The 26,973-nt window shown below is 39.8% G+C and overlaps 1 protein-coding gene across 3 annotated transcripts in view; it reads right to left on the reverse strand.

Moving 5' to 3' along the window:
* Window positions 1-1,605: 1,605 nt before the first annotated feature.
* Window positions 1,606-26,973, reverse strand: part of ZFAND6 (zinc finger AN1-type containing 6) — a 37,713-nt gene continuing 12,345 nt past the window's right edge. For 2 of the 3 annotated variants that reach the window (XM_082768984.1, XM_082768985.1), the window contains 5 exons: window positions 15,208-15,377; window positions 13,886-13,997; window positions 11,633-11,733; window positions 3,178-3,291; window positions 1,606-2,560 (listed from right to left, as the gene is read on the reverse strand). In XM_082768984.1, coding sequence (XP_082625110.1) covers window positions 2,412-2,560; window positions 3,178-3,291; window positions 11,633-11,733; window positions 13,886-13,997; window positions 15,208-15,358 — 627 coding nt within the window. In that variant the 5' untranslated portion in view covers window positions 15,359-15,377 and the 3' untranslated portion in view covers window positions 1,606-2,411. Of the gene's footprint in view, window positions 2,561-2,642; window positions 2,690-3,177; window positions 3,292-11,632; window positions 11,734-13,885; window positions 13,998-15,207; window positions 15,378-26,973 lie in introns of all 3 variants that reach the window. The other variant, XM_082768986.1, reaches the window with a different exon arrangement.

Consider the following 26,973-nt stretch of genomic DNA (forward strand, 5'->3'; position numbering starts at 1 on the left):
TTCCAAGGGCAGCCGCTTTCCTACCCTTCCTTCTTCCAGTCTCTCAGATAGCAGAACTTACAAAGCTCAATTCTTTTTCCTCCACTGTTAAACCTACAGCATCTTCTCTGCTTAGCCCAGAAGTGTCACTGTCAGATGAAAGGCAGACTAGAGGGACACGTATGAAAAAGACACTTTTAGGAAGAGAGACCAGAAACAGTGAATAGAGAAGAAATCAAACTGAGAAGGAAAGCAGAGACAGCCATGAAAGACGATGCTGCTGCTCTTCCCTTGTCTGTGCTAGGTCAGAGAAAATTTAGCAAATGCTGTGAGGAACTGTAAGATCTTTGACCCATAGGAGCAGACCATTACTGAAACTTGCTGGAGTTATTTATACCCTCCTTTACTATTAAAAAAACCCACACACGTGTTCCATAAATTGTGATTAAACCATTTTTGCAAGCTCAAGATAGTTCATTATTATTGGGTCTTGCAAATCACTTTCCATAGCTATCTGATAGAGAAAGCTCCTTCTGCTGCGTAGTGTTTATATGCTGAATGTAGTGCTTTATCTACTAATTGCCAGCCATAGCTTTTAAAGAGCATTCAGAATTTTAAAGGATGCAGTCAGCTTTGATTAAAAATTTAACATTTTAAATAAAGCCATGCAATCTCATTTATTTCACAAATGCTCAAAAGCAGCAGGCAAGTCACCAAAGTGAAATTTCAACTTGGGATCAGTACCATCTGGAGAGGAATTGGTTTTACTTTAGCGTACTGTTATGTTCTGTGATAAGCAGCCCTGGCTGAATTTACTGTGCTACTACACAAACCACTCAGCCTTTGTCATATGGATGAACGGGATGGATGAATAGCTGAGGCACTGACTCTGATCTGAGAAAACAGGCAGACGTAACTAAAAGGAAATTAATGAATACCCCTGACAAGATCATAAAAAAATACCCTCTACTCCCACAGGAGGATTACTTACAAGCCTGTAGATCCACTAAGGAGTGTAGGGACAGTGATTGTGCAGTGTTCAGTGTTGAAACCTACAGATTTCAAACCTCAAAAGAACAGCTCACCAGAGAAACTGTCTCAGGAACCATTCATTCTCTCACCCATCTTCATCTTCAAGGAAGTTTGGACAGTGCTCCATCAGACAGTGGATCACAAACCCCACAGCAATATCATTTAGGACCATAGTCACACACGCATGGATCCACAGCCTAATCACTGACTTAAAGCTGGAGACATTTGCTCTTGTAGGCACGTCCCCAGCTAAAGTGCATTGTCAGACATGAGTGACACTGCACAGGAAGCGCAGAGAACTCCCTGTGCAGTATGGATCAATATACAAGGTAGAAGCAACTGCGTACATCTGAATAGCAGTGCATACCAAAGTATACAAGATAGAAAGCTTCTGGAAATCAGAGTCTTACCTGTAGTTATAAGTGAACAGGTAAAAAGTTCTCTCTATATATATAAACCAGAACTTAGCTGGCATTGGGTTAGGTACAGCCTATGGATCAATGCATTGTAAGTAAAGGAAACACCAGTGGAAGGTCCCATGAAAATAAAGCAGGAAAAATCCAGATGACAGATGCTAGTGACAGCCACAGGGGCTCATTTTTTTTTTTTTTTTTAATTTTATTTAATCAAAGTTAAGACGTGGATAAACATAAATACAGCACAGGTACTTCAGATCATTCTTCATATTTGTGTACAGACAGACTGATGGATGTAATCCCAATGAAACCTGCAGTCAGTGATGTGCATACAGCCTTCCCCCCATACACACAAAAACAAAAACCAATTTAAAAAAAAACACACAGACAATCTCAGCACACGCTCTCATTACAAATGATTCATACATAAATAGGTAGAGGGTGCAAACAAGCTAATATGCGAACATGTATAACCTCTCGTTAATGGGGAAAAAAACAGAAGCAGCCATAATGATTAAAATACATTCAGTTACTGATAACTAGTTGTGCCATACAAGGCATTATCAAAAAAAGGAAATTGTGCTGCAGAGAAAAGCTATATACAACAAGAAAATAAACTGCAAAGTTAACGCATGCATGTTTTAACCTGGAAAAGCACAGCCCTCCAATATTTTCTCCATGTTTGTTATAAAAGCCCTCTGCACTCAACTAAAATTAAAATGATCTTAAAGGATAATACTTGTAAAGTTTTACTTAAGTCTTTAGCCACAGAAAACTGCAATGAAAATAAATGTTCAGTCATTTTCAAAAAAAAAAAAAAAAAAAACAGAAACAAAAACAAAATCTATTCATCTGATGACATGCATGATTAAAAGGTCTAGGCAAGATACACTGCTCTACATTCCTGATGACTAAGGAAAAAAGCTCAAGTCAATTTAATCTGCAGATGGTCAAAGGATTTTGTATTCCAGCAGAAGCAGCAGTTCAGATCTTCTGGATCTTTTCCCCAACAACTACAGGATTCTCTTTTCTGATTTTCTCAGCAGCATCAGCTTTATAATTGTAAGAGCAACTGTGTACATCTGAATAGCGGTGCATACCACAGTAAACGTTTCCACACCGACACTCGAACCCTGTGGACACAAATATTAGTTTAGCCATTTCAACATTCTTAATTAGACTGGCTTGTTTTAAATCCTGAATGTGTTCACTCACTATCAATAAATCTCAGTCACCAGTGTCAATCAGCCAAAGAGCCTCTGCTGCAGAAAGCATAAGAATCACAAACAATATATTTAAGCAATTACAGTAAGATTTGACTTGACCATCCCCTCCTATCATGATATACTAGTACAAAACACTCTTGGAGACCTCCTGCTCATTTAATTTGCTAATCTTCACCCCAAAGAACTCAAGCTCCTCAGGCCCTTTCACTGAACCACTGCAAAAGGTGGTTAGCGAAGGGCAGCAAACATCAGCCAATTCCTCAGCTATGCAGACTTCAAAAGGGCAATATTTGGAATTATAAATTTCACTAGGAAAAAAAAAAAGGAAGCTGAAAAACAAAATGCATACATGAAAGACTAAACCTAGTACAAGCCAGCTGAAAACACCTTTGCCCAATTTTTATTTCAAATTTACAGCATCAAGAGATGTCCAAGCCCCATTTCTGCCCTAAGAGAAGACCCTTTCAAAGGTCCAAAGCCTACATCTCCTTTTCAGAAAGAGAAGTAAAATTGGTATTTCTTACCAGTAAGTCCAACCTTCTTCCTGCACATGAAACAGCGATTCTTTTTCTGTTTTGGTTTGTCAAGTGACTTGTCTTGTTCTTCAGGTGTAGGCTCTGCGTTCTCTGACACTGAAGCTAATATTAAAAAGTTTATGAGAACAGTGGAAAAGCATCTCTCTCTCTCTCTCCCTACCCCCTCTTTAAGTCATATGATAAAACTAAATCCCACATTGTAAATTTAGGCTCTGGGGTTAGCAATTTTGCTGCAACTTTCATGTCTGAAGTATAACGTACTCACAGCTCTGGTACTAGAACTCCTTCCCTCCGAACCTTCAGCCTAATTCATGGAGAGAATTCACTGAACACTCATACAAAACCCACAGTACAACAATACCATAAAGGAAAAAAATTGATGTCCATCCCTTTATACATTAGAATAAATAAAAATTAGGTTTGAGATTCAGTGTTACCAAATTTTGGAAGAAAATGAACATCCAACACCAAGTGTTACCTATGTGTGCTACTGGTCTGTTTCTTAAGATCTGCTTATAAAAAGTATAAGAAGCTTTGCATATTATTAGGATTGGTTCAGAAAAACATTCCCTTCCAAATGCTGAAGCAACGTTATTTTTTGCTGAAGGCTGCAATACTGAAGCCATACAACGTGCAGTGTTTCAGAACAGTCTCTACTACTGTGATGCTGCTGCTCATATACACCTGGAGAAAGCCCACACAGGGGCTCGTCACTAATTAGAGATAAGATACTAATAGCCAAAGATGCACAGAAATATAAGGGGAAGTACACTACCCTGAAACTCAGGAGGTAGGTAAACGCCTATCTCATTTTAAAGAGACTTGCTGGGACAACCTTCAGACTACCTTTATATTTTCCCATGTCTGAAAGGGACAGGTTACATGGAAGATTATAAACAAGTAATTGTAGTATTTGCCTTACCTAGGTAAAAATAGATATTGGCTGGTTTTCCTCAAGTATTTGCACATTCCTTACATTACAAAACAGAAATAGAAACCAGGAAAAAAAACAACACTTAATTCCAAGAAGCGCTAAGATCCGAGCTCTGCCAAGCAGCTATTGCTGTATGACAGCAGGACAAGTTTCTAGTAAGGTACACACAAGCTAGAAGTATTTGCAGCAAAAGAGGGAAAGAACAAAAGCAAGCTCCAGCTCAGAGGAGCATCAGTGGGAGCAGAACTAGAACCAGTGTGGTAAAGAATAAAATACAGCACCAAGCCCAGACATTTATCAGGAAATAGCTGCAGGCATCTCTGTGCAGCTGGACTTTTGTTAGGCACAGGCTGTCAGATGCATCAAGGACCTTGCTAGTTCTGTGCCAGTTGACAGTGACTCTGCTCCATAATCCAGGTGGTTTTTGCACTCCCCTCTCCTCGTGCTACTATTTCATTTTTTTTTTGTGGGGTAGAGGGTGGTTAAGGAAGTAGCACTTTGTCTTTTTGTATTGTATCAAAACATGGTAGAGACAACAACAGCTAGAAAAATATCTGAACAGCAGAGACTTTGCAGAAGTGGGTAGTATATTTCAAATGTTAAGATGGCAAGGACAGGCTATTAAACCATTTTAAAATCACCATCTATGTCGCAAGCAGCAGCTTTTTCTTTTCCTGAAATTTATAAAATAATAGTTTGCAAGTGACTTTACATGGCTGTTAAAGGGCAAATATGTGAGTGGACGGACAACATTAAAAGGTTTGCAATATAAGTATAAATGCATTAAGGATCAAAAGATGTGAGGTAAGTATCAGAAGTAAGAGTTACTGAAATGAACTCTTGCCATATTATATGGAACAGACATTCCTATGTTCATTAATTTGTTAAGAAAGCTTTATGCCATAAATTGGCATTTAGGAGCTAAAACTCTCAGGCTTGCATTTCCTCTTGCAGCAAGATCCAGTTATTTCAATATAAGTTTTACAGAAAGCCTTTAACTGTTAGCCAGATTTAGGAAAAACTGGCACTGTTCCCTGCATAACAAGGCTCTAATACATACATAGATCTTCTTTGTGCATATGAATCTCACACTAAAAAAGGTTTAAAAATATTTAAGGGCTGCTGCTTTCTGTGGAACCGAGTGGGAAGATTTTTCTACTGCTGCCACGAGTCATTTTGTACCTACTGTAGTAACCATAAATTTTAGATCCGTTTGCTTTTCCATGGAAGCCAGAGATTTAACTCAAAATCCTCTTTGATAATTATAGATGTCCTGACTACTAAACCACCTTTAGATAATAAGGCACCAGTGCTTAGTGCTCCGTCTATAAACTAAACACGATAAACACAATAGAAAAAAAAGCCAGGTAAAGTGCAATACCACCCTGCTTGGAGCTCGCAGGAAATATGTTGCAACCACTCCCAGCTGCTGTACTTTGTCTGGATTCCAGGATGCTGCTGCCTGTGTTGCTTGAACCGGTTCCCTCCCTTCCCCCAGCCCCAGCTCTGCCTTTAGCTAGAGAACAGAAGCACTGGCAGTACCAGTACAAGCTGCCAACTAACCGAAAAAGAATAAAGCATGAAGAAACACTCATTTTTCTGCAGGTGACAAGTTGGCCTGCCTGCTAGACGCTCCTTGTTTTACAGAACATGTTCCTAGCTGATCAAAACAACCAGAGCCTGGATTTCCTCCTAGAGGCAGAAGCTTTTGCTACTGCTTTGCTTGTGCCAAGCTTGCTTGAACTTCAACATACTCTGACTGACCATGAAAACAGCACCTAGGAGATGAAGCACGCTTCAGTCCTTGTATCCCTGCAGGCTCAACACAGAACCGAGCACATTTGTTGCAAAGCTCCTGACATTTCTTCTGTTCTCTTCTCTCCCCCTGCTCTGGATGCTTTATGTTTGTTGCCTCTCTATTACCAGGCAGAGTTTCTGAAAGAAAAAGGTCATTCCCACAGGAAGGGGACTAACAGCTATATTTACCTTTTAAGTGCATTTCATCAAACCTAGTAAGAAGAACACAGTCTCCTCCAAATGAATGCAATACTTAAGGTTAACCCTAACCAGAAGATCACTACTAACATTTTGACAACAAACTGAAGTAATCAACCTAAAATATGCTGCACCTACAAAAAGGTAACAGTAGGATATTGGTGCATTCCAGTTTTGTGGTGGGTTTTTTGTTTGCATTTTTCCACCCACGTGAGCTAAACAGTGCAGAGGGATTGTTTCAGTCTCAGATTAAAGACAGGACAAAAGGAGAAATCAACTTTCTTACATCACTTGCACTTCACACTAAGTTTCTATGCAGTTTAGAAAGGCTTGCTTCCTAAATTTTATCCACTTGGATCAGACCAACATTTCACTAGCACAGACAAAATACTTCTTTGAAAGCTGTGTAAAAAATGCAAGCACATTCCCCTAGTTTTCCTCAGAAACCTTTCACCTACACTCTTTTGAACTACTTCACTCCCCCTTAAAATTTCCATTATTGCAGTTAAACTAAAACTAGCAGCTGAAAAAAGCATCCAGCATCCTCTAACTTCTCAAACTGTTACCAAACAGCCTGTTACAGCTTACAATGTAGGGAAAAGAGTTTCCCCTCCTCATCCCATACTTTTCATCTTGAGCCTACAAGTGAAGACGAGAAAGATAAAGTCCAGCAGATATTATGGAAATGAAAAAAGACTGGATTCAAATTCAGTTCTTTCAGCCAAGGACTGATGGTAGCTCCAGCTTTTCCTTGAGGTGAGACTCTTCAGATGTCAAAGCATCTGAGAAACTATCAGAGAACCCAAGCTTCCTTTATCTGATTCCCAACTGCCTCTGAACTGCTGCAGATCTTACGCAAACTGGGAAAGCAAGCCTTACTTCCAAAACTGAAAGCTACATTTATATTCCATCATAAGGCTGGGGTTTCCCCTGATTTTTTTTTTTTTTTTATGGAATAAAACTGTGTGTAAAATTTTATATTTAAAAGATGTGGGGTACGCCAAGTTTTCACTGATACTCTACAGGAGAAACTCTCTAATAATAATAGAAAGTGAGGCTAAAAGTGATAAATGTTTTGTGACAAGAGGTAAAACACGAAAGATCAGTTACTCCCATAGAAACCTGGAGAGGAAGATAAAAATGAAAGACTGGTAAGAACAAAACTAGTACATGAAAAGAAAAAATATGCAAAGGAAAAAAATGTATTAAAGCTACAGTATTTATTTGCATTTTTTTTTTTTTAATAAATCATTTACTAAAATCACGGACTACAAACATGAGCTATTTCTTACAAATGTGAACTAGAAAGCAAAGTTCGCCAGAAAAAAACACATCACTGAGCTACATGAGTAGCCTTAGCAGAAGAGCAGAAGTTAAAAAAAAATATATATATTTTACTATGTACATAAGAGAGCTTGTATGCAGTTTTAGTACGGAAGCACTAAGTAAAAGTTTACTTAAGATAACAGAACATTTAAATAAAAGCACACTTACCCACAGAACTTAGTTTAAACCTCTATCATAAACATTTCATCTCTCCCTGGATCATTCAGCTGGTATCCCAGGCTATCCTACATAATTTTCTGCATCAAAATTATACTCTACATCTAAATCCCTGGTACTGTCACAAAAACCTGAAGTATCCAATTCCTTTCCAGCACTGTTTACTTAAACAGCCCTGATAAGGCCCACTGCAGTAGATGCCGTTAGTTCACTAGAATTCACATTAAGTCCAAGTTATCTCTACATAAAATTCTGTAGCTACTCATTGGTTTTAATATTAAGCTTTTTTATTTAGTCAGCAATGATAATTACTACAATGTTTTACCTCTCAAAAACCTAGAGCAATGCCAAGCCAGGTGATTTCATTGAGAAGAACAAACATGCACCTTTTAGCTAGTTATTCAAGTTGGTTAAGCTTGATTTTTCAAAAATACTAATAGTGCATATTACATTATTGATTGAATTTTGCAGTGCTAATATATGGACCTTCCTAATTCACAACGTGCTCAAAAAACAAATTGTTTCTCTTGGTATTCTGTAGTTTTCAGCCTCAGAGGCTGAGAGCTCACCCATTAATATAGCTTGTACTTCGATCCCAATGCTCTTGAGCTGCAAGATCTCCACTAAGTACATGTTAGAATAATCCTACTTCCCAGGACAAGTTTCATTTACCTTTAAAAGCATCCCTGAAATATAGAGTACACATCCTAACCTGGATGGTCTTAAGACTGTTAATCCTAGAGCAGTGAAATGCCTCTTTATTCGCTTGCAGTCTTGCCAGGAGGCAGCCCCATTAACCCACTGGCTAACAAATAAGGAATCCTAACCAGCTAATTATAACAGTGCTGTAATGAGTGAGAGGTACAGCATCTATGAGACATTTCTTCAACTGAACTCAAGAAATGCTCCAAATAGAAGAAAGCTGCTAGAGAAGCTCAATTGTACCTACTATAATGTGTTTCATTTTAGGTCACCTTTAATGATATGTTCATAAGAACATTAAATTCAAAATAAAAATATCTATTAGCCACTATTTAGCACCTGGGCTTTTTGTGGTGTTCAGTACCTACGAGCATTATGGCAATCACTAAATGTAAAGACCAAATTTATTAATGTATTCTGTAATTTTCCTTTATTTCTTTTGAAACACAAATTCAACGAAGAGAAAAATCTCAACTGCTCTTTGGGATTTTAGCTTTGTGGTTTTAGTTTCTCTGCAAACAGCAAGGACTGTGTGCACACAGCTCAAGTCCATTTATGTCTGCTTTAAAATGATCTAGGAAACCAAGCATTCAGCTAATCTTTCATTGATTTTATATACTACTAAGTTCTAATAAATGTTAAGTAATGGGACTTCGACCAAACAACTGCAGTAGACTAACTTATTATAGCAGTACAAAACAATTTGCTTCAGACAAGTATTCTAATGAAGCAATATTTTTCAGAATAATAAATGCTGAACAAGTGATTGAATCAGACAATCTTATTTTTTGTTCCTCCCCCGCACCAACATGAGTAGAATTATAAGGTCTTCTGTCTGAGACCAATTCCCACAATACTGAGACTTTTTTTTTTTAAATATTACATAGCTAGACAATGCTAAATAATTGGTTCACACATTTCTGTTACATTCTTGTCAACAGCCTAAAATTCAAATTCTGAACGATGTGAGAAAAAAAAAGAGTCTTTAGGATGCAGAATTGTGACAATTCAATTAAGTCCACTTAGCATCCATTATAAGTTGCTTTCTTTCCAAACTTACACTTTTTAAAGTAGAATATTAAAACTGGAAACACTACATTTCCTATGATTTTCAGTTAAGGGACAGCACAGAAGCACTCTTCAGAAAATGGGGCTGACCCTGCCACCATGAGTTATAAATAGAGATTGTAATTTAGAACTGCAATTACGTTCTGATGTTCTTAGTTTAGAAATCATTAAGGTACAAAGAAAAGGACACAGCTGAAGTACTCTAAACACCAGACATTGGTTGACCCTTGAAATGCATACAGTAAAATAGGAATATACCCTTGAAATCAAAACTTCTAGCTATGAAACCATCTTCTCCTAAGGAGAATTAGAAGGAGCAAACATTTATCCAAATGGCTAAGAAGAGAGACATTCTTCTGGAAATTTGTTGGGGAAAGTCTTTTCACTGGCCCAAGTCACCACACAGTACCAGAACCAAAGATTATATTTTAAAATAAAGTACTCTTCCTTCTGCCTCCAAGTGAAAAAGCAGTACATGCTACAAACTCGGAGTTCTGATTTACAGCTAAGCCGAGCAAGCAAGATACATATGTAAACAGAGACATTAATTCAGGCACTGGATGGAAAACGAAGATCATGAGACTAACAGGTTGTGGAAACTTTTGAAGTAGTGAGGGAGAAAAAAACATGACGGTCAAAGGAAAAACAGCTTACAAAAATTGACATTATATTGCCTGATACATGTTATGTCAATACCAGAATAAACCTGTAGTAGCAAATTTGTGTATCTGCAGTGCTTGTTCTACTTCTGAGGTCCCCTGCAAGGGATATACCTGCATAGGAGCTAGGTTACAGTTGATACGCAGCACATCCCAGTTTCTCTATAGTGCTAAGCTGAAAGAGAAACTATTTTTATTACTAAGTGGTGTATCAGCTGAAAGCATACCTTGCAAATCTACCTCCACTGGGCAAATATATATGACTTGAGAAGCATAAGCCTTTTCAGCCCTTGCTCTTCTGTCAAACCAGGTAGGGTCAGATGTCATTGATCTATGTATTAAGAGCATGCCTTGTGTGCATTGTGAAAGCTGAGGCAACAAAAGCTTTCAGCTCCAGAAAACTAAGTAACAGCTATTAGAACATACATCCAGAATACATCTTCAAGACTAAACAACCATTTGTTCAATAACTGACTTCTCAAAGGCTAGTACAAAATGGCATTAGCATTACAACCTTTTCTCTGAGTTTCACAGCTACTGTTTGTGTGACCAATGATGTGGCCTTTACTCAGCACCGACGAGGTAACAGTCACAAACAATGACTTTACTATTTTGCTTTATAAAAAGGGAGAATTCATGTTCAGTATAATATCTGCAATACTGGAAGTTCAACAAAAATCATATTTATCAGCTTTAACTGTAATTGTATGTTCTATTTATGGGAAAACCCAAACAACTATTTAAAGACAAGTCCATAGAAACAGAGCTCTACTCACTGAAGCTTTAGCTGTGTCATCAAAAGAAAAAGCAGAATACTTACTGACTTACCTTAAAATAACTTTTTTAACATCTGTAGATTACAGGCCTGAGCAGACTTGGTATACTGTTATTTTTGCATTTTGCTAATAAATGCTATCAAACACTATAGTTTTAAGCTCTGCAAGCCTGTACATAAGAATCAATGAGGAAAAAAACACTTTACATTGTAAGAACAATAAGGATTTTAGGCCTATATAGTTGAAGTGATCCACTCAGTTATTTTCCTTCAAGCAACCAGAGTGCATAGTTCTGTAATTTTATCTTTGGTAACATTAATTTCAGTGGTTTAAAATATTACACCAGAGCCAATAAAATTATTAGGTGAAAGGCTCTTTTGTACGCATTTCATGTTTATACTAGAGAATAACACTGTTCTTAGCTATGACATAGCACCCTCTTTAACAAATATGCTTAAACTTCTGTGATATTTGCCCTACTTGAAAATGACTATTTTGGGAAGTAATATATAGTCAGAGCTCTATCTGCATGCAGCAGCTGTGGCATAAAGACCTAACAATAGGTTTATTTATGATGTGCATTTCCAACCCCAATTAATAAACCTGCTGCAACAGATACTGAAATCCACAATTCAAGTTAGAAATTTCCAGTTTAAGGCTCATATATTAAAAAATGCTTATTTTGCCATCTGATTTCACAGAACATTTGGTTTTGAGAATGAGCCATCATTCCAACAGGAGTGTATTATGAACACAGATTTAAAAACATTATTCATAAGATCCATCTCTGAGAACTAGGCACCAACCTTGCAAGTCTTCTGTCTCAGGTACTGTTTTGTCCACAGCCGTACTATCCGGTTGGGATGATGCTACAGATTCTGTTAAAAGTGACTGACTTGACACAGGGCTAGAGGGGAAAAAAAAGTTATTTTTAAAGAAGGCACATCCATACCCTAAGAGCATTCATTAAAGAAATACTTTAAGTCTTGACAAGAGAGCATGCCAAAACTTTTCACTCTGAAGTTGCTTTAGTAACCACTAAAAAAAAAAAAAAAAAAAAAGTGTTACGCTAAGAATACCAGACAAGCTGAGCTGATGAAAAATTGAACATTTTTGCATTCACTGCATTCATAGTGAATATAGTAAGTCAGTTCAACTACCAAAAAACGTTTGCCTCTTCTCCCCCCCCCCCCTTTTTGTAGTTTGGCATGCTATCCTTCCACACAGAAGCAACAATGCAACATTCGCAAAGATTTCTAACATACGCCATTGAGATAATTGTAGAGGAGCTACTTCTGGTATTCCAGTGATTCCAGTGAACAAGAAAATTGCAGCATGTCAATGTTTCCAGCAATAAAGAATCCGCAGTTGTATGCAGAACCCCTTACATTTTTGCAGTGAAAAGCAGTGATGGCCAGATTTCTCAACCCTGTCAGCTAAAATCAGTGTGTCTGAAAACTCAGAGGTGAATACCCTGGACAGTTACGGGAGACAGATTTAATTCTAGCAGTTGCAGACAAACTGTTCAGCAGCACTTGTGCTGTGGGACAAGGCCCAAGTGAGGGGTAAAACGATCCACCTGTCCAATTTATTTCTCACCTTCCTCTCAGGGATTCACTCTGAATCCAAGAAATCAGATTACCCAGCAGTCTATGAACCAACAAAGCCCTACTAGTAGTCCATGATGCAACCAGGGCACCAGAGCTGTAATTTTAATTGCCAAGTGTTACATAGAGGTCTTGAACTGCAGACTAGGTCACCTACGAAAGTCCGTTTTCAATTTAGCAGACATTTCCTCAGTGTATCATAACTCTGAAGTACGACCAGAGCCCCTACTTTTACTTTGGAAAAAAGAACAAGCAATACTGATTTTTTAAAATGCAAGTCTCAGAGCCGCCATCCATATTTTCTTCTGTAACTGAGCTAGCGATCAAAAAAATACTTTTTAAAAAAAGTGAATACTGTAAAGGTTAGGTGGGAAAACAAGCCCAAGGCACTGTAATTGGTTCACCTCTGTGTGTTGACCTAGATGATTTTATATATGTATATATACAATTATCTATGTATAAATATATAAATATAACAGGTGTTTCTTTTTAAATACAGATTAAGTGTTATAGCAGGGTAAGATATATACTTTCTACCTCAATTAGAAATCCCAGAATAGAAAGATCGAATATAGCATCAAGCATGGCACCTAGCACTCAGTTCATACGCAGGACCCAAGCATGAGATAACACCTCCTATAAAAAGCTAAGGAGCAGAAAACAGTCTGAACAGAATCAGTCAACAATAACAGATGAAATCAGATCCTGCTTACCCTTGGCCTGTCCCTTATTACATACTTTCATTTAGCTTCCATAGTGTAACTAATGTTTTTCACTGCAAAAATTTCCAAAGCACTTTAAAAAAAAGTTCCTGTTGGTTATGTCTTCCTAAACTGAAATGCAGCTACCAAATAAATATTTAGCTTTCACAAATGGAAAGCACTTTAAGTCTGAGGGATTTACAACAGGCTGTTACCTCTCCTTGAGTAATCAGGTTGGAAATTAGTTGTTTAATAAGACATCAGTTCAGCGGTACCACTTGTACTAAGAGTCAGACATCTTTTCCTCTGTATGTTCCACTTTTTGTGAAACAACTATTCCTTAACACATTATCATACGTTTATTTACGAGAGTACTAGTCAATAGCTTTCTGCCATTTTACAAAACCCTCAAATTTCTGGGATGGAAAGAGCTCTCCTTTGGTAAATATACAACCAACTGCACATTGCAGAGCCGGAAGACTAGCCAGACAAGTCTTTGTAGAACAGCATGAAGCTGGCAATCCTCCTATTTGAGGCTAAATTCTAAAGGCAAATTTGCATTTGAATGCAAGATGTAGCTAACAGATCGGCCACTATTTACTGAGATCCCATGCTTTAAATTTCTCAGTTAAATCTTGCATGTTTTCCTAATCCAGGTCTTGGCATTTAATTATGCAGAGTCAGAGCATAGTTAATTTCATCATGCTGATTAAAACATTTTTATGTACAAAAAATAACAGAAACCACTTACCTTGGCTGCATAGATGGAGTTGATGTAGAATCTAAAGTTGACTGAGTTTCTTGGGCACTGCCTTCTGTGCATTGAACTGGTAAGGACTCAGTTATACTACTGACAGAAGTTGCTGGAAGGAAGACACTAATGTAAAAATGTGGTACACTACTTCCTGGGATTACATAAATTACACAGTGCAATTATTCTTCGACCTCTGTGACACGAGCCAGGAAAGTAACTGAATCTCAGTCAATACCATAATGAAAAATAATTTTACAAGAAGTAATTTTGCTTGGCCATGTTTTGAACATGTTCCAAGCCCCAGGCCCCCACAAGTTCCACAACACAAAACCGTAGAGATGGAGCTTTAAAATAGTTACTATTTTCTGCTACCTCAAGTGTCTACAAACAGCCTTCTCAGGATTAACTCAATTTTTCTGACATAAGTTTTATTAAATAAAACAAGATGGATCTGTGAGAAACAGTATTACTGAACCCTAACATCACCTTAGGATCCATTCTGAAGTTGTAGAACCTAGAACCCCAGATTTCAAGCAATGAAATATATTGCTTAAATATTAGAAGTTAATATTAAAAGTTAAGGAAGTCTTGAGGAACACAACATGAGATTCTTGGTGTCAGTATCCAGCCGAGCCAGAAGAGACATGTCAGGTTCCAAAGGGAAGCACTTCCTCTCTCTTCTTCCCCAAGCAGAAACATCATAGTGAAGGTAAAATAGAGACAGGGTTCCTCTTTCTGAGAGAACTGCCATGAATTTTTAAGGGGGAAAGAGATCTCCTAGCTTACTCCTGGGGAGCAGTATAGGAAGAGTTCCCCAACCCACAGAAATAAACACAATCTGCTTTGTACCAAAGTATATTGGGCCAAACAAGGATAAACTATGACATTAGGAGAAACTTTTCAAAAGAAGGGGAAGTTAATCTTTTAGCATCAGGCTACAAACCTAGATGCCTGTATATTAAATGTTTTTCACAAACATTCCCCAAGCTAGATGTTCTCTCTATTGTCAGTAATTTCAGGAAATGTGTTGATGTACTGCTTTCCTGCATTTTTATCATGACATTGGAAACAACATAACATACATGTATCAAAGCAAAGTATATTAACAAGTTCTAAGCAGATTAATCACAGCACAACTGCACTGTGAACATTTCACCCAAGTTTAATCTAGCAGGTAAAATACTTGAATAGGATAGAGTGGTTTGCTCTAATGCTCCTATTCTTTCAAGCGTATTTAGTATCTGGACATGGTCAAGAATCAAGCTACAGCCTAACTTTCCATTTCAAATTTCAAACAGCACTACAATAGCATTACTTACCAGGAGGACTAATTCTACCATTACTGTTCTGCCTTTGAAGATGTTCTTTGTAGCACACTGAACACATGCCATTTGTACGAGGGTTCCCATAAAATCCGCAACCAGTGGAACAAAGCATAGGCACTTGGCTACGGTTGGTTTCTTGAGCCATTTTCCCTTCTTCTACACACCTGAAATTGAGAAATTTCATTTAGAGGCCTCAGGAAAAACTTTTACAGTTCGTGTTTGGAAATCTGGATTTCCCTAAGGCTCATCAAGATCTTCTAGAAGAGACATTTATGGATAACCTTAAACCTTCTTAACAGAATTACCACAAACACCCCTCTTCAGTGGTATTTGAACCTCCTATTCTCTAATGGTCCAACTTGTAGATGAGTTATTGACATCTGTCACTCGCTGAGATTTATTTATTTTTTACCAGTTGTGAAAGAAAAAAGTTTCTCACTAAGAAACTAAGTATCTCAACATATTAATTATTCCATTCAAGATCAATTTAGGTCTACCATTTAACACTCCCAATTAAAAATTAGATTGAAGCATAGACGACTTTAATCCTTGCAAGTCAAAACAAAGATAAATTATCAGTATCACTGCTAATCAATGCTTCAAGTAATATCAGTATATATATATCAAAAGCAGAGATAAGAAAATCCAGAGGGAAAGAGGTTTCAAGATATTTGCATATTTTACCAGTTGCCAAGTTATAAAACTAAATTAAACCACAGTCAGAAGTACACCAGGGTAAAAACATTTCCTTTTACATAAGATGCATTTGAAGCCAAATGCTAACAAGTTTCCCATTATTTTGTTTTTAGACAAATATCCTCAGCTCCTCTCACACCCACAACCGTTGCATTTTGTTGTTATTTCCCAAAAGCATAGGAAATTGATACCTCAGAAGTAAATCTCTGGGTTGCAAAGCTAGGAGCAACACAGAACCTGGCCAGTAAGGTGCTCTGCTCTAAGAACCATAAACTACATATAAGACAAGGGAGATATACAGGTAGGAAGACAAAAAAATCTCGGTATTTTATTAACCTTAATTGCAGGTTGAAGCTTATTTCATCTGTTTGACTGCACTCTCCCACCCCAATATAAAAGCATTTGATTTTTGACACACAAAGCCCCCATTGACCTCAAATTGCAGCTAAATTTGATTTTGCTGAAGTATTATACTTGTGGCTAAAAGAGCACTTTCATGCCTGCCTTTCTCCAGATAACCCTTTCAAACAAAGCTGCAAGTAACGCATGTGGGAATTCAATTCTTATGCTGGCTGAGCCCAACATTACACTTCACTCAAATGGCTTAGCTGAAATTAACACGGGTTTTCTCTGCTTTGGTAACTCAAACCACTTTAAAGGTGAAACCTTACACAAGTCACTCCTGGCATAGTACATTTAAGACTGAACGACTAATTAAAAAACATTTTGGACAGAGTATTTCAATGGCTAATAGAGATTCGGTGTCACAAGGCAAGTATTACACCTTTTAATTTTAGACAGCAGCAGATTAAAAAACTCTACCATACTGACTTTCAAAATTTACCATGGTTCCTGCTCAACAGTTAGCTTCAAGCAGCATGCAGGAACTCAGTAACAGCACCAGTTACTGCTTATTTTCTTATTCCCCAACACAACTCTTGCTGAAGGGACCAGGTGCTAAAGCAATCACACAGTAACAATTTCTAACACGGACTTAGAGCCTGCCCCAGTTCAATAAACAAATTGTGAAAGGTGCACAAGGATGCCCAGAAGAAGAACAAGAAAAGCTGGACTGAGTTCCAGCTCAGCCAGCTCCCGAGTTCATTAAGCAGTGGATCCAGCCACCAGGCAAAGCACAAACCAATGGCAGGAAGCTCCAGAACACTCAGATCTCCAAGGGAAGTGCCAGGGATTCTTCTGAAGAGTTCTAAGGAAAGCCACAGGAAACGGAAGATCCTGTATTGGTTGCTAATATTTTGGGGATAAAAATGGAGAAAAGAGTATTGAACTGATGCAATGTTAGGAAGTCAAATGAGAATGGGGTTGAACCTCTCCAATAGCTTGTGGCATTCAGAAGGGGGCCATCACATACACTGCCCCCACCAGCTCTGCTGCTCACCAGGACCTGCACTGACCCACAAACCAGATCCCCAAGCCAGGAAGAGAAGGAAAGCCATCACAATTCTTCTGGCAGGGCAGTGAGCTCAATCAGTCCATGCACACAAACCAACATAAACAAGCACCACGCTCAGGGGAAAAACTTGGGAAGGGATGTGAAGGATGGCATGCAAACAGGCGGGATGCCACACGGGGGACCACCCCTTTTAGCAGCCTGTGAGCTCCGGGGTGAGAAGCTTGATCTGATCTACCTAAACCCTAAAGCCACAGAATGCCAAACCAGCACAATAAGCTCTTGTTGCCGAGCTTCTCACTCCCTCTCCCATGCTGTTCCCTCCCTTTCAGTACAAACAGGCACTGAAAAGGATCAAATTTATCAGCCTTAGCAAACCAGCCACTCAAACGAGTTGTATCTGTTACACTTGCTGGGCACAAGAGAGGGGTTAGGGTGGGAGACAGCAGCTGAAGGCACACGGGGAACCACTTGTTCCAGCAACTGAGCGGGCTGAAAGCCTTAGGAAAACCATCGGCCAAAAGCAGGCATTCAGAATACAAGGGAGTTGAGATCCAAGTGCCATGCCTCGGTGGCATTCCTACCCCACAACTCGGGCAGGAGTCAGACAGCAGCAAGCACTGCAGGGTAGGCCTGCTACCGTGCTCTGGGAGCAGCCGCTGAACTGATCCCTGAACAGATGTTTGGGGGGAGCAAAGACCTCCCCCCTCCAGCTCCAGGCTCAACTTCAGAAGATGTGCTTCAAAACTGTCTCTAATTCCTCATGCAGGAAGACCCACGACGTCGCCGAGCCCAACCATCACGTGTAATGGGGGGCTGTCAGGGAAATTGCGCCTTAGCAGGGCTGTGAAAGGGGTAATCCTGCCTGCACAACCCCGGCCCCCGCTGCGCCTTCCCACCCCTTCCTCTGCACTGGAGCCGGCAATCACGAGGTGAGTCAGAGCAGCTCGTTCATCCGATGGAAAAACAGCAATATTTATGCTGCTGGACTGGAGAGCCTGCAGATCTGACAGATGACCAACTCGAGAACCAACACAGGGCACAAAGGAAGTGACAAGGTTAAAAACAGGACGGCCCCTTCGAGTGGCAGCAGGCCATTACTGGGGATTAAGCTGCTGTACAACACATGCCAAGCACATACCCTAGCTGTACTTTCAAGTCTGGTCTCCCAGCTTGGCTTGAGTACAAAACTGGAAGAAACTCCATAGCTGCAGTGACAGTAAGGTCTTGGGACCAATGTGGCTGCGTGTATGTCCCCCTCGGAGGTGTCACAGAACAAGTGTGGAGCTTTTAACACTGCTGGAGAGGTTTCCAGCCTCTGCCTGTTCCCTGCAAGCTGTGCTAGCACAATGCTCATAGGGTCACCCTGATACTCTGAATGTAGAATTGATTCATCTTTAAAAAAACAACACTTTTTACAATATTTTAAGCATGTTACCTGCTGTGCTTTATGGTATAGCTGTATAACCAGTCATACGAGCACTAATGCGAGGGAAGTGTACTAGAGGGAAGGCCAAGAGCCTTACACAATCTTCCCCTAACACAACCCCAGAACATCCACTTTGCTGAAGATTATGGAGGAGACGGCCTCTTTTTGCATTAGCTAGAAATTGCTAAACTTAAGCTGAGATTACCTCTGGTAATTTTTATTACTGCTCAATTCAAAAATACTCTTTGTTGCCAGTATAAGTCTGCAGCGCTGTGTGCTACCATGCTAAATCCCTCTTTTCCTACCAATTCAGAGTAAAATCTGCCCATTTCTGTTAGCCTTGCCATATACAGATACCTTCCTGTATCTGTGAGGCCTGACTCACTGAAATCTCACACTAGCCTGCTGACACAGGTCCCACCATTCCCTCTGCTCCAGCACACGTCTGCAGAGGGTCAATTACTCTGCATACCAAGCAGCAACCACGAGGAACCATATAAAGGACATTAGTGATTATAATCATAACACATATACAGAGCTGAGGCTGTGGAAACGTGAGAGCTGGTTATATCTGCTGGACGTCAGGCTCGCTGTGAGGAGAGATGCCTCTTCCAATACTCCACAAAGCAAGTAATAAAATACTTACGCACGTCCTTTCCCCATGGAGCAAGCACCATGATACTCGGCTTTTTCTTTTTTTTATTAATTAAAATGTTTATATGATACGAGTTTCAAATAACCAATACTCTAGCTTTACAGGCTTGAATCATTAATCAGTAAGATCAGAGAGCAGCATTTAGTAGGATTAAACACACACGGTTTAGAAATAATCTTTTTTTTCCCCCCTTCCTCTCAACAAGAAGAGAAAAAATCCTACCTCTGCAGTCAGCTCTCTCTTTATCTGTCTTCCCCTAAGGAAAAGATCCCAAATTCAAGTTCTCCTTAAACTCCCTTTCCATTCTGGGATGTCCAATTGAATGGCATTTATTCTGTTTCCCTTCTAAACCTTTTCTAATTACCATTTTTGTTGTCCTGTTCAACACTGTCTACACTGAGGAAAATCTCCAGGAGGTGCACAGTGCACAGGCAATTCCTACTCCACCACTGGCACTTTAAGTTGAGAGCTTGTGTTTGCCATCCCTGCCCCATCAACCACCCCTGAAGTACGCTCCTAAAATCCGTTACTGGTCTGAAAAGGATCCCTCCCAAATGCCAACGCTGAAGCTAAGGAGACCACCCAGCAGCACTCGGCTGCTTTGGCTGCGGTAGCAAACCCAAACGCAGTCTGAAGCGCTCCAATGCCAGCTTCAAAAATACTCCTCAAAGAGAAAGCAGAGCATTTAGTTCAGGCTCCTCTCCTCACTGTCAAGGACGATGGATCAGTGCACTGACAGATTTCAACTGACACTCATCTCAAATCACTTAAAGGATGAGTCCAATTCTTAAACAAGTGATTAGAATATTCCCTCCTCTATCATAATCACCTTTATAATGGAACGGTTCAACGCTGATTTAACAAGCACCAGTGCTAATGGTCATCTTCCCCTTGTGCTAACGAAGCAAGGATGTAACTATAAAAATGGAAATTGTGCTGCTTAAACGTACAAACCTTCATCCCAGGCCCAAACAAAAGCGAGATAAGAAGTTGGGTAGACTAAAAATGCATTTACTTCTATAGCACATGCTGGCACGCTTATCTAATGCCACCTGTATCACCATAGGAAAAAGGCACGTTAGTACGAAAAGTAATAAATAGGAAATGCATTCCTCCACAGGAATTTCAAAAACAAATGGCAAATAAAGGCCTAAGCAAAGAGCTCTGTCGAATCTTGCTGCATAAATTTCCAAAGGGCTGTGTTAGAGGATACCAGTCCCCTGCAGAACCCACAGAAACAGGGAATGGCTGCTCAGGTGTCATGCTGAAAGCAGGACATTGCTCAGGGTATAAAGCCCTAGAAGTGTGAATCAATAGAGAGTTACAAAATAGTCCTGCTTTCTCTTTACTCTTCTGCTCGCTCCCAAAAGGCTCCAATTTACATTCACAGAGCAGATACTTGTAGCTGCTTTAAGGCATTGCCATGTCCCAGCAACTTGCTAGGGAGCCAAGAAGAACTGGCAGATTTGAATAGGGGCCTCAGTCATTAAGGCTCAGCCCAGCTTTCTGGTTGCAGTCAGACATGTCATTTCATCTACAGCTCACCCTGGCTAAAACACTCCAGCTGGTTCAGATTTGCCAGCGTAGCTGCACGCAGAGTTACACTCTGACCCAGTTTCATCAGAACGCTCTGGGTTAAAAAAAAGTGAATATGGTTAAGGACCAACTGTGCAAGCAGATCTGTAAGGGCAGTGACCTCTTTGTTCATGTAGCAGCAGAACACACAGCTGCTGCATTTTTCAAAACACGGGAGTTATCTAACTTCAACACCCAGAGAATCCCTGCGTTTTAAAGCTTTCAGTTGACTCCAGTAGGCCCTGAGTCCCCCTTCTGCTCAGAACTGAATGCAGCTTTAAATTGCAACTTGAGCTACTGAAGCAGATTTTATGTAATGGCTTAATATTGAAAACATAATATTCAAACTAGTGACCAAAGACTTGCGTAACGTGTTCTTGCAACTCACTTGACAAGTCATCTAATATCTACTTGTGTTCCAGTCTATTCCTGTTGAACAGCTTTTTATTTTTGTTTCATGCATAGACTTATTTTAGGATAAAAACAAGCACTTATATTAGACACTCCCTGCAGAAACTTTACCAAAAAAAATGGAAAGAGTTATAGGAAGTCTTTTCTCCAATTCTAATTCCAAGTAGCTAGCTAGTTCAGATCTTTCAATACAAAAATTATAATTAAAAGTGAAGTCTGGACCCTCAAGAAAGCTACGCTCACCCTACAGCATAAATCCCAGCTTTAAGACGGGAGCAAGACTGTTTACTCACACAGCTCAGAATCACACTGGTAGAGGAAGCCACAACAAAGTGCAGTCTCAGAGACAGAAGGTGGACAGAAAGCACAGAGCACAGGTCTTACAAAGGGAAGGAACATCAGCAACTTTCATAACTGCTCTGAGGCAGAGTACCCTACTAACAGCGTTACATCATTGCACAACCCAGGAACACTGGGTATAGACAAAGCCTCCAGTGTTAAGGAGTTTACATTGTTAACTTCAGCTGCCTGCTGTCGTACTCAAGGTTACACGAGGAACAAGAAAACATTTCAGGACTACCTCTTTGCTCTTAGTAGGAAAGAATAAAGGTGCAGATTCAATACTGGTCTTAAGAAGATCGTTGATAAGGATTCAGCTTTCCATGCTTGTCTGCATACACTATTAATAGCTGTTACTTTGTTTACTTGTGGCCACGTTCAACCCTTGCAAAGTACGGATTACGAGAACCAAAGATTAGCTTCTGTAAAACAAGATACTTTAGAAACTCATTCCCCTCACACAAACACATCAAGTTACTTCCAGTGACCACTAAGTACGTCTACAAGTGGACAACAGAAGCAAGTTGTTCTTGTTTCCAAACCTTTTACTACCTTCACCATACCAAATAAAGTGGCAATCCCATGATGTTCACAACTCTACTGAAAGCTCAATCCTAAAAACAATGAGAATGGTAAGAGGTGTGGTTTACTGACTAGTACAAGGAATCAGATGCCATTTACACAGGATTTCTAAGAGGTAGAGCACAGACAAAAGTTGTTTCATGAGTGTTGGAATTCCAGAAAGCTGCCACAGAGAGCTACAGCCCTTGGTACCAGATGTTACCCCAGCAGCACCTTACAAGACTATACAGAGTATTGCATTTAAAAACTTCAAGAATCTTCCTATCTTGGATGTGTTTCACACAAAGACTAAAGCAGCAAAATACAACTCAAGATACCAAGGTTTATGTGTTTAGATGTACTAAAAATAATGTTTGGATTTCTTAGTTCATCAAGATTAACACCACAGCTTTATTAGCTTTAGGCCCTTGCGTATGGCATGATCCAAACTTTGTGAAATTCAAAGAGACACCAGTCTGGCAGAAAACCCAACAGCTGCTTCTTTAATTCTTCTCCCCTAGCAGCACAATACCCTTGAAGACAGTCCCAGGTAACACAGGAAACTCCAGCGCAGAGAAGTACCTAGCAGCTTTCAGAAGCACCACCGCTAGCTCAAAGCTTTGGCCTCTTCAGTGATGACTGTTAGAAAATCTAAGCTGACAAAGCTGCCTTTTCGGAGAGGTCAACCTACATTTAAAAATAAAAAATTAAAAAAAATGCAGAGAACAAAAATCACTTCTCCCATTCAAGAGAAAAAAATAGCAAGCAGCCCTTGGAGCAGGACACGCTTGTTTACAGTAACACAGGACAGGGACCTTCAATAAAGATAACTAGTTAAACATTGAAAGCACCAAGAGCAACACAGTAACTACAGTTATTTTGTACAGAGCAAAAGACAACTTTTGAATGAATTACAGACCAAGAAAAGTAAGCAAGAGAAAAGAGCAGGTCATGTTTCTGGAAGCTGCTTTTGTATCGCTATCTCTGGGAGAAGTCCAAGAGGCATATCTGAGGAACGCAGGGAGGACACCGGCCAGCACCCCACTGGTCACGCTGTCCTACCCAAATCACCCTCAGTCAGCACACAAGCCAAGGAGACACAAAGGCTTCTTTCTCCCAAAACGTGAAGGTGCACTTGCTTAGCTTAGCCTACCCAGTTCACCTATGATTTGAGACTAGAGGTAGCAGGTTCATTTTTGGAAGATGGCTGTCTCTGTGACCGGACTGCCACAGAAACCTTACATGAAGTTATTTTGGTGATAGAATACATAAACATGAACAAAAGAGCACAAGTTTTAGGCAGTGCTGCTCAGGCGCCTGCTCAGGAGGAACAACAATTGAGAAGTTACACCCATTAGAAAACCAAACCATCTCAGTAATTGCTTTCCAGCAGCCCGCCACCTCAGCTCGCACAAACCAGTTTCCACCATGCGTAGCAGAACCGGTGTCAAGCTGCAGGAGCTGCAGGCACTGCTTGCTGAGCCCTCTTCTTCCCCGGCACAAACTCTAGAGAGTGCTATCTCATAGCCCTGCTTTGGCATTGAGGTGCCTGGAGCCAAAGAATCCTGCAGGAACCCTCAAGTTACTCTCCATATTTCTATCACAGCTCTATAAATTAAAAGAAGGCATGTCAGTAATCTGTCAGGTTTCAAATAAATTCTCAAAGTGCTCCAGAAATGACAAGACAGCTACTCTGAAACAGGCAAGACAAAGCCACATTTGGCTTGCCTTGGCACCACACAGCGCACTCAGCCATTTCAGAAATCAGGGGTTGGGTAAAATTAGAAGATCCTAAAATTCCCTACATTCCTTTACGATACCAGACCCAAGTTTAAGGGCCGTACATGGAGGGCAACTCCATAAACTCTCTTTCATGCCGTTTCAAAACAGGTTTGGATTTACAAACTGATAAAAATAATACGTAGGAAAGATTCAAACACTTACAAGATTACCCATATAATTACTAAAAGAATAGAAACAGATTCAGTAATCGCTTCTTTTGATATTCAGTGAATAAGTAATCTGCTCACAATACAGCATAAGTTTCACTTATTTTAAGCATATCAAACCCAGAAGAGATAAAAGCCGCTTTAACACGAGTTCCCAAAATAGACAGCTTCTTGCTAACAAAACACCTGTTGCTGAGAACTGACAGTAAGCACAAAACACGTTATAATTTGTTTTTGTAAACAGCACCATGTAGAATTTTAATTAGCTCATAATGCTACAGTTCTGCCTAGGCCTAATGCTCAGGGAGGTCCTGCTCTAATATTAGGGTTCCTAGATGTTAATAAATAAAAGGATCATCATCATCATCACTTCTGGTTAGGGCATCTTGAATTCAACTTAACTTCCAAGAACATTGTGATTATCATGGATGATGTGTTGTTCTATTTAGAATGATGCACCATGTCTAATTTAAGTGTTCAAAATTACACAATACCCTTACTGTGGTTTGATGGGGAATTTAACCTAAAGCTAAAGCCTGTCCAAACAAACAGGGTATTTAGGGACAAGTTTTAGGCAAAAGAGGTATAAGTATAATGTTCCCTGTGGCAAAGCTACATTCCTGGTCTTCTGCAATGCACTTAAATTTAGCCAAGGATTCAAAGGTGCTACTTTGTTTTAACCCCAGTGCGATTCCAGTTCTGTTGTTGTGTCTTTTCAATCAGGAGGGAAGCCAGCTTACATGATCCCAAAGAAGTTACTGAATTGTCTAAATAGTAAAACCAATCACCCTGCACAAAACATACAAAAATATTACACAGCTGAGCAGCAGCCACCGCATTGGGCAACTGATATTTATCCATCCCCTAACATTTACTGCCACGTTGCACCAAATATAGGGCTGTATCAGCTAACTGGTCACACTAACCATGAAGCTGAGTGCCTTTCCTTAGTTTCCTTTCAGCTGTCACTTACACTGCTTGAAACACTGCAACAAGCCAGCAACCAAGTGCAACCAACAAACGTGCATCCAATTTGTACTTCCACGTAACCAGTGCAGTGGTTTCATGGTACGGGTAACATGGGCTTAATGTTAGCACACCAGGAACTGATTTACCTCGAGGACTTTGTTCTTCCAGAGCCTAGAGTAGTTCCTGCATCTGGTTCGTGGTGCAGCTCTACAGTTCTGTGCTAGCAGAGTCAAGGTGGCATTGCTCTGCCGCAGATAGGTGGAAGTATTGAAGTAGTACTGGAACTCAACTCTAGCCACAGCTCCAGTCATAGTGGAAGTCAAGAAAAGATGAAAGCTGCATATGGCACAAAGAGGCCAGGGTGAAAATTACATACGAGATGCCTTATTGCAGCCTTTACTATCTGAGGTAGTATCAGATTAATAGATGAGTTAAATAATCCAAAATTCACCAAGTATAAGGCAATTTCCTTTCTGAAGGTTTCTAAAACTATACCACTTGCTCAGATGGAGGGGTTGTCACAGCATTTAGGAAAAGCTTAAGAACTATTGGAAGAAACTTAACTGAGGACAACTGGCATTTTTCCCATTGCCATCACAGAACAGACAATCAGTTTTTTTCTCCTTCTTTTCTTAGCCCATACAGAACAGACTGCATAGATTTCAGTTACTCAACCTGAGCAGGACAAAAGCCAGAGCTAACTGCCAGCTTTCGAGTAAAAGTCTACGTTGCAGGCATTGTGCTTTAATCACACTTTTTACTTAGTAATAGTCACTTCAGGTACAACTCTGACCTGCTTTTCTGACAGCCAAGTTTGTTATTCGTTCTGTTTTCAGACTAGATTCAACTCCATGAGCAGGCATTTCTAGTACGAGGTCTCCCCCGCTCACTGTCCAGAACACTCAGATCAGCAAGTTAAGAGCACAATAGCCTAAAAATAGCATGGCTGGATGCCACTGTCTCCCATTTAATATGATGGTACCTTTGTACAGAGTTCTTTTTACAATTCTACAAAGAAAAATACAGCCATAAATAGCTTTAAGGGAGGGACTTGTATCCAAAGGACTGAGCTGTTAAGCAGTGCTTTGGGATTCCCCCTTTTTCATCCACCCATATGAGAAGAAATTTGCATTTTGAACAATAATTCTTTAAATACATCTAACTTCTTCTCTTGCCATAGTGATTGTATTCTGCCAGAGAACAGATCGACACATGACAGAGTAACAACACCTTCAGAGAAAGGAAAATTCATGATCTAAAGGAGAAGTACAAAATCACAGAAAACAAAAGCCAGATCTCACTTCAATTACTTTGCCTGGCATACTAAGACCTCTTCATCTATTCTAATGTGTGATACAGAACCTGCTCAGAAGACATCAAACCTCATTTTGTGCAACTGCATGGCTTTCTATCACAGCACTCATTCCCTTTCATTCATAAATACTGGCCAACAGGACTTCTATCAGGAAGCACTGGAAAACAGGACACAATATACCCCATTTATTAAGGCATAAGCTCAAAAATACATGGGAGATCAGCAAGACCAGAGCCCTTCAGTAAGCCCTACAGACACATTCACATGCATCACAGCTTCAGCTGCTACATTACATTAGGCTAATTCCGTGAGTACCATTTGTTTTTCAAGCTGTGGCAATGCACTGGCATTGTCTCCCAGAAACATGTCTCACACTCCTTTTCTGATGGGAACACACACACACACACACACACAAATTACCACTGTTGAAGAATATTTGTATCCCTTGCA

This window comes from Aythya marila (genome assembly GCF_965140915.1).
Source record: "Aythya marila genome assembly, chromosome: 11".
Classification (NCBI taxonomy): domain Eukaryota; kingdom Metazoa; phylum Chordata; class Aves; order Anseriformes; family Anatidae; genus Aythya; species Aythya marila.